The sequence below is a fragment of the Malus domestica genome, chromosome 11 (assembly GCF_042453785.1).
Source record: "Malus domestica chromosome 11, GDT2T_hap1".
In the NCBI taxonomy this organism is placed as follows: domain Eukaryota; kingdom Viridiplantae; phylum Streptophyta; class Magnoliopsida; order Rosales; family Rosaceae; genus Malus; species Malus domestica.
In genome coordinates this window covers 28,633,183-28,647,425 of record NC_091671.1, presented here as the reverse complement: position 1 = coordinate 28,647,425, position 14,243 = coordinate 28,633,183, and the positions used below count along the sequence as shown (strand labels likewise).

At 37.8% G+C, this 14,243-nt stretch overlaps 3 protein-coding genes across 7 annotated transcripts; 2 read left to right on the top strand and 1 right to left on the bottom strand.

Moving 5' to 3' along the window:
* The first annotated feature begins 3,759 nt into the window (after positions 1-3,759).
* LOC103448344 (uncharacterized) lies at positions 3,760-7,894 on the top strand. Of its 2 annotated transcripts, none has more exons than XM_029088869.2 (6): positions 3,760-4,294; positions 5,341-5,452; positions 5,551-5,722; positions 5,847-6,037; positions 7,197-7,325; positions 7,525-7,894. In XM_029088869.2, exons 1-5 carry the CDS (start codon positions 3,867-3,869, stop codon positions 7,317-7,319), a joined length of 1,026 nt encoding a protein of 341 aa, XP_028944702.1. In that variant the 5' UTR covers positions 3,760-3,866; the 3' UTR covers positions 7,320-7,325; positions 7,525-7,894. The 2 variants fall into 2 exon arrangements, with proteins under 2 accessions (XP_028944702.1, XP_008385810.3); XM_008387588.4 differs by having other exon boundaries at positions 3,761-4,294; positions 7,577-7,894.
* A 160-nt stretch (positions 7,895-8,054) lies between these two features.
* Positions 8,055-8,851, top strand: LOC103448346 (putative lipid-transfer protein DIR1). The gene is made up of 2 exons (XM_008387592.3): positions 8,055-8,584; positions 8,678-8,851. The coding sequence occupies exons 1-2, from the start codon at positions 8,248-8,250 to the stop codon at positions 8,683-8,685; spliced, it is 345 nt and encodes a 114-aa protein (XP_008385814.2). The 5' UTR covers positions 8,055-8,247; the 3' UTR covers positions 8,686-8,851.
* LOC103448345 (sodium/hydrogen exchanger 4) lies at positions 8,818-12,932 on the bottom strand. 4 transcript variants are annotated; one of them, XR_011573487.1, is made up of 15 exons: positions 12,613-12,932; positions 11,899-12,017; positions 11,686-11,783; positions 11,479-11,538; positions 11,302-11,348; positions 11,015-11,209; positions 10,859-10,905; positions 10,687-10,753; positions 10,385-10,485; positions 10,136-10,237; positions 9,877-10,021; positions 9,748-9,810; positions 9,559-9,642; positions 9,025-9,394; positions 8,818-8,924 (listed from the first exon to the last, which is right to left on the bottom strand). XR_011573487.1 is itself a non-coding variant. In XM_029088866.2 (14 exons), the coding sequence occupies exons 1-14, from the start codon at positions 12,772-12,774 to the stop codon at positions 9,113-9,115; spliced, it is 1,572 nt and encodes a 523-aa protein (XP_028944699.1). In that variant the 5' UTR covers positions 12,775-12,932; the 3' UTR covers positions 8,818-9,112. The 4 variants fall into 4 exon arrangements, 2 of the variants coding, with proteins under 2 accessions (XP_028944699.1, XP_028944700.1); XR_003766901.2 differs by having other exon boundaries at positions 9,029-9,394; XM_029088866.2 differs by having other exon boundaries at positions 8,818-9,394.
* Between the last annotated feature and the right edge of the window lie 1,311 nt (positions 12,933-14,243).

The following is a 14,243-nucleotide window of genomic DNA, read 5'->3' as shown; positions in this document are numbered from 1 at the left end:
GGGTGGGGAATCGGGAAAAAAGGTAGATGTGTTAGGAACTTAGGGTTAATTGGGGGGGGGGGGGGACTAGTGATCCCCTTTATGTTAATTTTTTTTTTATTGCCCAAAACCTGGGCCGTTCCATCTATTGTCAAACTTGGGCTATTGCCCTCTAGCCCCTATTTTGGGCTCTGGACATTTTTGTTATACCTCATTATTTGGATTTTTTTTTGGGCTCTGGACAACTGCCTTGGTGGCACTATGCTTGGGCTGGGCCTGTTGATGGGCTGACTAAGATGCAATGCTTGTCCAAGTATTTTTTTTGGTAGGCGAATTAGGATTAGGAATATAATCATTCATAAATTGTACTAAATATTGTTCTCTTTTGGTGAACTGAAATATACTGTATTCCAAAAATAACGTTTGCAATCCTATTTGGCTTAAACTCCAAAACCCTTATTGTTCCTCTTTCCTCTAGCCTTCTCAAATTTCCTTCATGCTAATTTTCTTCTACGGCAGATTTGCTGCAATACATAAACCAAATGCCAATTCACAACAACCTCCATAACCCAAAACAACCATAAAACTCGAAAACTCGATCATCAAAATCCATATTTTTAATAAATAAAAAATCAACTCAAAAGACATCCATTACAAACCCAATTAGCACTAGTAAGTGAAACTACTTGGAAGGTGCTGGGTTCTTGGGCCTCTTTGATAGTGTGGACCAGAACAGCAGTGGCGAGAGAGCTTCAACGCTATGATTCCACAAGCAAGTGGTGGAGCAGCAGTCCTTGAAGAGCTAAAACGCGTGTGTGGGACCATGATTTTCTAGGGTCGGGGTAAGACTGATCCGAATAATGTTACCTCAGAACTCTGGTCATGGACTCACCAGCTCTAGGCGGAGCTGGATTAGACGGAGTAGGGTGCCGTTATCATTCTGCTTCAGGCATTAAACGGAGTTCAAGTGACTCCGCTGGATGACCATACTTGTTTCGCAAGACACGCGATTTGATTTGGATATGGACTCAATCAAATCTTATAAGCCTTGGAGTCCTTACAATCTAGGGATAGGCGTGCACCGCAAGTAATCACACTCGTAAGAGGATGCAATATCTACTTACTAGATATCCTATAAGATTCTTCTGGCTTTGAACAAGGATTCTATCATAAAAAACTATATCTCCCACTGTATAAATACACCAATCTAGGGTTCATCTACTGTAACACAATTTGTACATTTGAATTCTCTTGCCAACTGCTTGAGTCTAAAATGATTCACTAACTTGACCGTCATAGAGCCTTTGGCTGGTACCTTTCTAGGCCTAAGGTTTTCTTACGGTTGTTTCACTGTTTTGTAGGTTGTTCCAGACTACACGAATTTGTGTTCAACTGTCTCTCACGGAGGTGTGTAGATTTGGTTCCAATAGTGTGGTTCGAGATGTCGTTTTCCAACCCCGTAATTGAAGCGGCATCGATGATTTGCATGAAGGTCCTTAGATTATTGACCACTGTAAATGACGACTAGGATATGGAGAAGAAGGAGGTGGATTCGAGGGTGCATTCCAGCTCAACGAGGTGGCCGAAGAGGGAAAGGAAGGAGTGGAGGAAGAAAGGGTTGGGCTTCAGGGCCCTAGTGGAGAAGGGGGTGATGAAAAATATTTATAAAAAAACTAGCTTTTTAATTAGTTGTTTGGCCACGTGACACAAGTTTGGCAACCACATTAATACATATGTGAATCTTATATTTACGACATCATCACTTAACGGTTGAATAAACAAATTTTTTAACGGATGTATTAAATGGAAATGAAATAATAGTAAATATATGAGATTAAAATATTTTAAAAATATTGTATGAGGTTGCAATTGTGACCCAAATTATAAAATGTATTTTACTTTAAAATAAAATAAAATTTCAATAAGGTGGATGTTTTCTTTATGTTCTTTAATAATTAATTTTGGGAATTGTTATTAGTATTCTAAAAATCTCATTCTACATTCCAAACTTTCTATATTTGGAAAAAAAAAATACAGTTGTGAGGAATGTAGAATGTGATTTTTGGAGTGCAATAACACTTCCCTTAATCTTTTTCTTATTAGATTTCAAAGTATAAATGTTGTTGCGATGCGTGTCGCTCAAATTTGGTAATTGTTTTTGAAAAAAAAGAAGAAAATAAATAAAATCTGGTTCCGTAAGGTCCAAGGTATTATGGTTCCTATGATTTATTCACTTTTCCATTTTTTTTTTTGGGTATGTCAATGAGTATTCATCGTTAATACTTTTTGTTTTTTTTTTTAATATTTTGGACGGAACAAAGCTTTGGTTACAGATTCATCCCTTTAATTAAGAGAATTTTAACAAAACGCTTCCGGTATTGTTCACTTTAACAAAAAACTACATTTTTATACTAAAAAGTCAATCCAGGTACTATTCACTTTACCCTTTATTTTGTCCTTATCGTTATAACTCAAAATTTTCAAACCATTTTCATTAGTTTTCTTTTTAATTAAGTAGCGGCCACCGCCCAGAACCGACGAGTCGACCACCGCATCATTCCCATATTCTTGCCCATTAACTTGGAACTTTTCTTTTTCTCTTCTTTTTGTTTTTTTTTTCTTCCAAAAAATGGCACTATGTTATAAACTTATAGTAAATAATATTTTAGAGAGACAGGATGGAGGGACGGCAAAGAGACGGAAGAAGGGGCTCAATCTCTAGCGTTATTGATTTCTCCTTGACTTTGTGCATTTATTTATATTAAATAGGCAGGCTTCACTTATCCACCAAGTAATACAAATCATATAAGAAAATGATCTTCTAGATTCTATAAAATTCTTACTTCCAGTTCTAGTTGTCATGGGCAAAGAGCTTGGTAAGGTTATAGTCCACTACTCAAGCCTTTAGGGATATAAAACTGTGCGTCGATTAAATGTGAGCCTCACAAATTTAATGAGAGCATTCATGTCTTATTTCGTAAAAGTTCATGTGTTAACTCCAAAAATTTTCGATTTATTTTTAGCTTCACAAAGAATTTCTGAATTGTATTATTTTTATCCAAAGTAGAGGTATGTGTAGAATTTACAAGAAAACTATTTACAAATAATTACGAAAAAAAAAACTAATTACTGCAGGACTATAAACAAAAAACCTTAGTAACTCACAACACAAAAATCATAATCAAAACCGTTCATTCTTTTAATAATTTTAAAAAAGGAAAACTAATGAAAATGGCTTGAAAACTTTAAGTTTTAATGATAAGGACAAAATAAAGGGTAAAGTGAATAGTACTAGGATTGACTTTTTAGTGTAAAAATATGGTTTTTCGTTAAAGTGAATAGTACCGGATGCTTTTCATTAAAGTTCCCTTTTAAAAAATCATCTCTAATAGAAATTCTACAATTTGGAAACCTTTTAAACATATGTCAAAACTAGACGATTATATTTGGATAACAAACAGCATCCTCATTATAAATCATCAATTTGTTTATATGAATAATTAATGATTTTCAAAATGAAAGAGAAGGAACAAGTCAAATGATGACGTGTGTACATGACATTGTCATCATCAATAGAGAGAAAATGAGCCAAAAAGTGTCCCAATATCTGCAACAACAACGACATATAAAAAAGAAGAGTAATTCCCACAGACCTTAGCTTTTCACACTTAATATTTTTACTTTTGGACAGTAAAATTAAGAGCAAGTGATAGGAGTGTCGACGTGGAAAAGAAACACGTCAAACAGGTCACCACCTGATCCACCCGACTTCCGGGAGGGCAGTTGGGTCATTTGAAATCCAAAACCCAAGAGAGAGAAAGAGATAAGCTCTGAACAGCACTCAGCAGAGAGAGAAAGAGAGAAAGAGAGAAGGAGAGAGAGTCAGAATGGTGACAGAACAAGAGATATCGCAAGCGTTACAAGCCCTAATCCACGACTCCACTTCCAACCCTAACACCACCACCCCGACCTTCACCACCCTGAACGACGTCGTCCAGCAGCTCCAGTCCCGCCTCGGCGTCGACCTCTCCCACAAGACCGACTTCATTCGGGCTCAGATCCACTACCTCTTCCGATCCCACCCACCCACTCCCCAACCTCAACCCCAACCCCAACCCCAACCCCAACCTCAACAAATTCCTCACCCTCAGCACCCTAAAGACCATTTTTCCCTTCACCAACCCCCTAATTACCATCACCCTGCCCCCTCCGCTTTCCAGACCTTCTCCTCCCAGCCCCCGCCTCCACTCCTGAAGCCCGAGCCCGCCTCCGCCGCTCCTCCGCCCGTTTCCGGCTCTAACACGCCCAAGGAGAGGTTGGTTGCCGCTTTTATTTGTTTTTTTTTTTTTGGGTAATATCTGTTTGGTTTCCGAGAAAATTGAGGGAGGGGAAAGTGGAATAATGTTATAGGGGCTTGGCACGTTGTATTGTGTTTGGTTAATTTTGCTATGTCTCAGCTTGCTTAGCGTGAAATTGGCATTTTCTTGGACAGTTTTGTGTTTACGTAACAATTAGGGTTTAAGGAAATTGGAAATTGCACATTCACATTTAGTTTCCTAGGTTTAATTCCTTAGTATTTTCCTGCCGGCTGTTTGGTTTCCAATAAAATTTGAGCAACAAATCGAGAAAATATTGTAGGCTCAAGTCTATAAGCTTTATGCCATTTGGGAAATGAAATTTAAGCAATGGCAAGAAAATGGATAGTATGCTTTGGAGGAGTATAAGCTTTATGTTGTTTGGGGCATGGGAAATAGTGAAACTAAAACTTGAAAATTGCGCAGAGAAAAATATGCCGTTTTCAATTGCTCCCTATGCCCGGCATTGGTATTTAGGTTTACTGTAGAATGCCGTTTTCAATTCTACCCGTATGGCTCTAGATGTTTTTTGGTCTCGTATAATATGTATTGGGTCAGTCGTATATTGTATGTATGATGCATTTGTTTGCAGAGGCTATTTGGTCTCTCATGCATCAAGTTTTATTTATTTAAGTCTTGGTTTGGAAGTAATTAGGGTTACGGTGCAAAGAAGGCTTACTGACGCTCCGATTAGAAGATGCGACTACGGAACAGAGGTTCAGGTCCGAAGGGGTAGAGGAAGACCTAGGAAAACTTTGGAAGAGACTCTAAGAAAAGACTTAGAGTACTTGGATCTAACGGAGGACATGACACAGGACCGAGCGCAATGGCGTTTTAGGATTCATATAGCCGACCCCACTTAGTGGGAAAAGGCTTTGTTGTTGTTGTTTGGAAGTAATTAACAGGGAAAGCTGCTTACATGATGTAGTTGTTCTAGTAAGTTGGTGCATAATGGTTGTTTGATGTTTGGGTTAATGTTTCTGTGCATTTTATCATTTATTTGCAGCCCTAAGCCTAAATCTAAGAGAAAAGGTGGCCCCGGAGGTTTAAATAAACTTTGTGGTGTTTCGCCTGAGCTTCAGGCCATTGTTGGCCACCCAACTCTCCCAAGGACTGAGGTTCAGACTCATCCATTTGTGCTATTCGTTAAAGTTTATTTGTTATATGCCAGAAGGTTTTTTATTTTATTCTCTTTTGTATGTAATGTTGAGTACAGATTGTTAAACAACTGTGGGCTTACATAAGGAAGAACAATCTCCAAGATCCCGGTAACAAGAGGAGAATTATTTGCAATGATGAGCTGCGAGTGGTTTTTGAGACAGACTGTACTGACATGTTTAAGATGAACAAGTTGCTTGCTAAACATATTATTCCACTCGAACCATCAAGTATGTATTTCATATAACAGTTCCCTCTATCTGGGTGTATGGGGGTCACACTATTTCTGCGTGTTTTGTGGTATGGGTAAAAAATTAATACATGCCTAAGGATTTTATGTTTTGGTGCTCTCAGAACCAGCAGTTCCCAAGAAGCCCAAGGTGCCTAAGAATGCTGTGGAGTCTGCAACGAAAAGTACAGAACCGAGTCCTTCCCTGATAATATCTGAAGCACTTGCAAATTTTTTTGGTGTTGGAGTAAGGGAGATGATCCAATCAGAGGTTTTAATGCGTATCTGGGAGTACATAAATGTCCACCATCTGGAGGTAAGTTGACTCCAACTCCCCATTCTCAAAATAAATAGAAAATTATAAATTTATTTTGATTCAGTGACTGTTATATTGAAGTTTTGTGGAGTCTTTATATCTGAATAGTTTGCGTTGGTCATGCTCCAGCTGGGTGTCTTTGTCTATTTACTTTTTTAACAAAAATTTGCTCGAGGTGTATGTAAATACAATTGAGTTTGAATTTGATAGTTGATGTAAGAATTGTTTTAAGTATTTTTAGCATATGGAATTATTTCTTGCTTGGTGTTTTAATCGATATGAACTTTTGGGTGGTGTTTTAATCTTATAGTTCATATTGGTCATCCTCCAGTCGGCTTTTGCTTTGTATATTTACCTTTGTTATTTTTCTTGAGGTATAAATAAATCAACATGGTCTGAATAACTGAATCTCTGTCGCATTGCTGACCTTTGGTAGTATAGTGTGTTTAGTCTAGTTTGTCACACCATTAGTAGTTGTTTACTATGGTCTCTTGCCAATTTTTATATCGTATGTGGGATTTCTCTTTTGTTTACTCTATGAAGCATGATGATTAGTGGTCGGGATGTTTTCTGCGTTTCTCAAATGTTTACTTAATAGTCTGTCTAAGATTATTTAAGGGTCCATTTGATTACCAATTTGTTATTTGTTTGGTATGGGAATAGTATGTGGGAGAAAAAGGAGGAATGAAGAAGGGAGAAGGAAGGATGGTGGAAAATTTTTTAAAAAATGTGTATGGGTTGATACACATAATGAAAACTAAAAACCAAAAGCTGAAGACAATTTTAAGTTGTTTTCACTTTCAAGTTTTTGTTTAGTGTAATCTCCTTCATTTCGTCCTCCACCCTCCCACCACCTCCCTTCTTTTTCCATTCCTAATATCTCCCATATACTTTCCCCCTGTCTCTCTAGCACAAAAAATGAAAACGATAAACTACAAAAAGAAATGGTTATCAAACAGGCCCTAAGATACTTTTAGAACGCCATTACAAAATTGAAAAACAAAACAATTTGCACCTACACTTAATGGCATGAAGGTTGTGCAAGCATCTAATTTTTCTGTGTCTAATCAGAAAATTTTTGCCGGTCCGTTCTCCACTAATTCATTGAGACTTGATAAGTTCAGAAATCAATTGTATTAATGGTTAAACACATCTCCAGGATCCTCAAAATCAAATGGCTATACATTGTGATGCAAAGCTTCAAGAGATCTTTGGTTGCGAAACCATCAATGCATTGGAAATACCAGATATTTTGGAACGTCATCACATATTCAGGAGATGATAATAGGTTTGTAGTCCATAATCCCTTTTTCGCTTTTTCTTTTTTACAAGTAGGTTCGTGGATGTTAAATTTATCACTCATCTGTTTTGTTGTTGTAATTGTTCCTTATTTATCTCTTAATTGTACCACCCGCTTTAGTTCTCAGTAGATTCATTTTGACCGTTCATCCACATCATTGCTTCCATTCTTCTCTCCTTTTAATTAGGTATTAAATCTCGGTCCATAAGTTTTGATGGAATGTTGGTCATTGCTTGCAGTTGGAGGTCACAGGCGCGATAAAATTTGCGCCAAACCTTGTTAGAAAGTGATGCATCTCCTTGTACTTTGAACGGTTATGTAGCATATGTTTATTTTTAGGTCATGTTTGTAAGTAGAGTAATGGCACGGCAGGTCTTATTTAGCCGATGGCGCCATGGTTCGTCTGACTTGGCCAGGTAGGTTTAGAGTGAGCAGCTTCTGGAGTTTCTAACACCTGTAAAATAGCAGACACTAGAAAAAAACAGAACCAAATGTACTCACATGTTATTTAACTCATTTCAGTTTACTAATGTAACTGTTTTGCCTATGTTTAACAATGTATTCTTCCAGAACTTATCTCTCGTTGTTTTTACCGTTGCCGGGGAAAATAAAAGTAACAGACTTTTCTGTGTAAAAGAATATGTCTTTGTCATGTATGTGCAGAAATTCCCGTGACGGACTCAATAAAACAAGATTTCGCAATCCTTGTCGAAAACAATATTATTACTTAAGAATTTGTTATGGTTTGTCTAAAGTATTACTTAAGAATTTGCAATTCTTTATTAATAGTTGGGCGTCCCGTGACTTGGTTCCTACCAACTTGTTCACATGACAATCCCGAAATTTGACACAAAATTATAAACAATCCTCATCCCTCCGCTATAAATCTGCTTCCAATTACAAGAACAAAATGTGCTCCCTTGAGAGAGAGAGAGAGAGAGAGAGAATGACAAGGACTAGCAGCGTCGCGTCGTGGGCGCCGGTGATTTTGTTGCTTGCACTTGTTGCCGGATCTACGGCGGTTTCCATATGCAACATTGAATCCGACCAACTGAAGGAGTGTCGGCCGGCAGTAACCGGCAAATCACCAAAACCACCAACCAAGAGATGTTGCAGTGTTGTCCGCCAAGCCAACTTACCCTGCCTCTGCAACTTCAAGTCCGTACTCCCTTCGATTGGGATCGACCCTGCGCTGGCTATGGCGTTGCCTAAGAAGTGTGGCCTGAAAACGCCCCGAGAATGCCATGGTAAGATGCCTAAGCTTCCTCAGTGATTATTATTTGTCGATTTTTGTTGAATTACATTGGTTTCTAACTATTACTTTCTTGGGTTCACTGCAGTTGTTTGAAGCACATGAGGCTCCGATGGTTTCATTTGATTGAAATATTTACAATGTTTTCGACGTGTATTTCGGGAACATTTACCTGCTTTATTATCCAGTCCCTTACCTCTGTAATTCTCTCTGTTGGAACCTTATGCATTATGCAATGAAAAAAGTTTGGTTACTACCTCAATATACACATAGCGTTACGTTATCCCACGAATTTATTCCGCAGCCTCGACGAGACGATTCATTCCGCCCTGTAACTAAAGTAACATTGAACCCCTCAAACTCCTATTCCGGCAAATAACGCTGATGTTTTGCTTATACTATTCTACAAAATAAGCATCCTCAAAGTTAATGTACCTACTTGTAGCAACCGGGCACGGCTGTGTTTCGTGAGCGTGTGCTTTGATCGCAAGGCTCTGACAAACTTAAACCGCAGGCTTTCATTTTAACATGCGGAGTGATTGCGAATTGGTCCTCCGAACATTGGTCTCATATAGGCATCATCGAACCTCCTCCAGTAAGAGTGTATGGTGTGTACCGGACTTTCCATCAACATGGATAAATTGTCCTTTGCACGACTGATATTCGTGGAAGCCGATTCTTCAAAGGAGAGCAGAGGCAGATTCAGGTCATCCGATATGTCCTTTGACTCTTTACGCTGAATGTTGCTAGTTGCAGCGTGCGGAAGCAAATAAGTTATAAGCGGCTTCGTCAGAAAGCCAAACACCTAATGTCAAAAAGCAAAATGAGGACATCATAAAACATTTTGAGGTGCAGATTTCATACCTACTGGCATTCATAACTTTCTGGTAAAAACAATCAAGATTCTCGACAACTTGAAGGTTGTTTAAATTGTAATAGAAATCATAAAAAGAACAATGACTTACATACCAGTGTACTGAAGAGGACGACAATTATGGTGTTAGTAATCATCGTGGCATTGATGGGATCCAATGTGACACCAGAATATGTGAACTTCACGAGTGAAAAGCAGTCCGAGCGATCACACGAGTATGGTTATTCACATGACAGATACTACCAATTACTTGAAATAAAAATAATATGCACGAGCACTCGCACCTGTTTAAAAGCCAGAGCAATAGAGACTGCTCCTCTCATCAACCCAGCCCACCATATGATTACCTGCATCAATATCAAGTTTAAATCCTTTCCTAAACGAGTAAAAGGATTAGCAGCATGGGTACTAACCTGGTTCTTGAATGAAATTGACGATGATCTCTCAGCCCGTCTATTCATGTAATTGGAGACTGCTGACAGAGGGAATACAAACGCAGCACGTCCAATCAATATTAACATGAGTATCGTACTATAGATGCCCAACGAAGACCCTAAACTGCAAGAATTACAAGTTCAAGGAAAACAAGAAAAGGTACCCAAAGTTGGATGATCCAATGCATACAGAATTTAGTAAATCAATAACTTTATCAAAATTCAGGAGGAAGAGTACCTTAATTCAGTTAACTTCCACTTCTCGATGTCAAGAGCATCCATCCCCACATAAAGAAATATGAATGTTTCTGCTATAAATGACATCATCGCAAATACATGCCTAAAAATCGGAAGGCAGAGCAGTCAGATGAAATAGCTGGGAAATTATGGGAACTTTTGTAGCATTTCAATTTTATCAGATGGCCCCCGAAAGGATGTTATGGGCACTTTTTGAATTGAATATGAATTGTCCATACATGATACATGCCTGGTTGTGATTCTTGAACTTTCAGTGATGTTATGCCATGCGTAGTGTGACATGAGAATCCCACAGAAGAAAACAGTGAGAATTCCACTCAGGTCGAACAGCTGTATGTCAATCATCAATCAAAATAAGAGAGGCTTTCAGCTACACGGTGAGATAACATACAAGCTTCCAAGTTCATTTCTCCAAAATATATAATAACATATAAGAGAAGAATCCCGCACGTGCGAATGAATTATCGAGCTTGGAATACATAATGAAACATAAGTTCAAAGAAATGTGAAGTATTATGTACACTTTTTTACCTCAGCCACCATGTAAGACAGATAAGCCATTAGAACCACCAAGGAAATCTCGCGGATGCTTGAATGTCTGTAAGAGAGAATAAAATAAGACTTGTATAGGTACCATCTGAGATTCCCTACAACATCTATCAGAAATGTCCTAGCCCTGAGGGATCGTAAATATGCTACTAACCTTCCGAAGCATAAGGCTTTAAGGGCATATGCTGCCACAAGTCCAAACTGAAAATAAAACAAGAAACCAATTTGATACCACAGATAAGTGAGCATAGTATTCTGAATAATCTTTAGTGATATTATATTGCCATAATCGGTCACATGGTAAACTTACTGCAATTCCGAGAGCAGTGCTTGTAAAGAATAAGTACAGAAAATCTCCAATGACGCGAAGTCCAGTCGTGCCATTAAGCTTACTAACATCAATCTTTTGAATTGCATTGAACAGGACAACTGAGGTTGCATCATTTACCACTCCTTCCCCAAAGACTAGGCTGTATAGTAAAGGAGTTTCGTCTTGATGAAGAATCTACATAAGGTGGATATAATATCTCAGCAAATCCAAATACAGGATGGGGTCACCCAAATGAAATGAAAGAGAACATCTAAAACATGACAAACCTGCAGCGTACACACTGTATCAGTTGACGAAAAAATTGTTCCGACAGCTGTTTCAAGACAAAAGATTGATGTAAAACAAAAGTTGTCTACATGATTATACTGTTATGTAGCATAAAAGTGTCGGTTCAAATGATACAAATAGCTAATTGTTTCATCGAAAGGATTCTCAGTTCTAACCGAGATAGTCTCGCACATTCAGGCCACCAAACCCCAACTTCGGGAACAGCCACCGGGCTCCTAATCAAAAGTAACATGCAGAAATGTTCAGTTCTACAGAAATCTATGGTAGCTAGCACAATGCAAAAGCAAACGTTGGACATTAATTTAACGAATCGAAATAAAACTAGTATAAAATATGTGAAAAAGAACAGATTAAAGTGTTACCAACTGTTATGATGAATACTGAAATGAAAACACCAATCACCCCAAACATCATGATGGTTAAGAAGTTCTGAAAAAACTTTTTCTTCTTGACCTGGAATCTGCGTTGGTCGTAAATTAACTAGGTAAGCGAATTTGTCTCTAAAAGTTTCTATGAATCCAGCAAGCAGATTAATTAAAACAGGAATATTATAATCAATACGAAAGCTGAATTACCCAGCATTGAATATAATTGGTGGGAGGAGATATATAAAGAACAACTCTTCATTAAATCGCAGGATGTGAGAACTCTTTCCTTTGCTCACAAGCAAGATTATAGTTCCAGTTATGCATCCCTGTTTGAAAAAAAAAAGGAAAAAAACACTTTAGACAATGGACATGCTTAGGCCGGCACCGAACCTATCAATCTTCCAAATGCAAATTAATATCCCCAATATACTTCTCAGCAGCTGGTCTATCTGATTTAGGCATTTCAAATTCATTAGCTCATTTTTTTACCTACATGTATGAAAACTTAATTTTGTAGTAGACTAGGTGGAAGGGAAAAAAATAGGGGTACTCATTAAACTTGTTATATATGAAGGTCGTAACCAATTGTTAGTACACCCATTTTGGTGAACATTAACAACGCACATTTTCTCAGTTTGATACATATGCAAAAATAACTCTTACTAAAACAACAAAATATATATTTGTAGACTTGTACACACATCTCGAACTGTGATTTTATGGTCTAGTTAAGGTATCAGCACACACAATGTAGTATTTAGTGTAAACTATAAATTGATGATATGGCTGAATAACATAGGGGAAAACAATGAAAATGGAGGTTAATTAGAGTATAGATTAACCTAAATATTCTAACCATTGAAAACCAACGCGCACACACGCAAATGAAATTGAAGAAAATGGGGTTAATTAAGTAAATACGATGATAATGGCGGTGATGGATTCGTTAACCCATCGATTTTCTTCGAACAAGTGGCCGATGACTAAGCAAAGGCAGAGAACCGCCACAAAGAGTGAGACTGGTATCACCTGCGCATGCTCGCGGGCCAAGTTCTTTGCAAACTCATACGCTCCTGCCTCCATTTCTCAGCCTTCAACTAAAAATTAACCAGCTAGCTGTAGTACATCTGCATCCCCCACTAACCGACGTCGTGAGTATATATGACAACTGCAGAACTGTTAAAAACTGATATGCTTTCCTGTGAGATAATCTGATCACTGTCTGTATTCTGTACTCTGTGAGGGGGAGAGAGAGAGAGAGAGAGAGAGAGATGAGCCGACGAGGTTTGTTGTTTTGCCTGGTAAACGCAGTGCAGTTGAGTGTTCGCAGTTAAGGTTGACACGTGGGTGAAAATTTGCATGTGAGCGACACGTGGAGGTAGCCCATGACATTAGTCTGGGGACTTGGATATGGTCAAATTAGCATGCATGGAGATTCTTGTGGGTTGAGAGAATCATATGTCACGTCATGTCGTCCCATACAAATCAGTGATCACTGTCACTGTAAACTGCAGTCTGCAGAGGATATTTTTTGTCCAATTTGCTCGATTCCCCAATTTTTTGTTGTTTTCCTTTCCTTATGTTGGATTGTTGCTTAATAATTGGGACTGTCTAATTTTTAGACATTTTTATATAATTAGTTTTAAAAAAAATTAGAAATTGTTTAATTTCTTCGATTAATGGTATTAAAATTTTGAATGTTTAAAGGAGAAATATGGTTCCTTTTTTTTATTAAGATAACTGTTACATACTAAATTAAGTTGTTCATTGTGAAATGAGAGGTTTAAGATTCGAATTTCGTGGATGACGAATTTGATATTAAATTAGGTTGTCCATTGTGTGGTTTAACCGAACTCCTTATTCCCTTAGTGTAAATTATATCGATGTACTAAAAAAAATCGTTAGCTGACTAGATTGATAGAGACCAATAAAGGTCAAATCATCTTACCAAATGAGAAAAAAACTAAAAAAAAAAAGAATAAAAATCATAAACTAAGAAGGGTGCTAGCATTTCGAGTCCAGATTTTCTGCATCCAAATACCTATGTGGCTCCTCTAAATTTGCGACATGTGTCCACCACTTACTAATCTGAACTCTATTATTTTTTCTGTTATCCTTAAACTTCTGTTATCTGCTATATTTTTGGAAAAAGAAATTGCAAAAGGCATACAATGTTCGGACTCTTCCAAATATCCCTCTGTCGCACGACTATCCTTCTTCCCTGCTATGGCTTCCAAAGTTCTCCGTTCCCAAGACCAAGCATTGAACCATGGAGCCAAATATCCATATGCATAGAGTAGAGCACGACTCTGGAGAATGAGCTACTGTAAGTAAATTTTTTTCTTATTTTATTTGTGAATGGACATATGTGAAAAGGTCGAGATAGATTAGTCAGTGGAGATGGTTGTTTTTTTTTTTCATTATTGACCTTTGCCCAGATTTTGGTCTTTCATTCCATTTCGATTATGGTCTCAGAAGCATCATAATTAATTGTGCACAATCTTTCTTTTTACTTGCAGAATATGGACATCACAACGAACTTCATAGAGTAT

Excerpts from the sequence above, each read along its gene's own strand:
- LOC103448344 (XM_029088869.2), top strand. The coding sequence starts at position 3,867 with ATGGTGACAGAACAAGAGATATCGCAAGCGTTACAAGCCCTAATCCAC. Across the intron at positions 4,295-5,340 it reads TCTAACACGCCCAAGGAGAG|CCCTAAGCCTAAATCTAAGA; the intron begins GTTGGTTGCCGC and ends ATTTATTTGCAG. Across the intron at positions 5,723-5,846 it reads TATTCCACTCGAACCATCAA|AACCAGCAGTTCCCAAGAAG; the intron begins GTATGTATTTCA and ends TGGTGCTCTCAG.
- LOC103448346 (XM_008387592.3), top strand. The coding sequence starts at position 8,248 with ATGTGCTCCCTTGAGAGAGAGAGAGAGAGAGAGAGAATGACAAGGACT.
- LOC103448345 (XM_029088866.2), bottom strand. The coding sequence starts at position 12,774 with ATGGAGGCAGGAGCGTATGAGTTTGCAAAGAACTTGGCCCGCGAGCAT. Across the intron at positions 11,784-11,898 it reads CCAATTATATTCAATGCTGG|ATTCCAGGTCAAGAAGAAAA; the intron begins GTAATTCAGCTT and ends CGACCAACGCAG. Across the intron at positions 10,238-10,384 it reads AGTTCAAGAATCACAACCAG|GCATGTATTTGCGATGATGT; the intron begins GCATGTATCATG and ends TCCGATTTTTAG.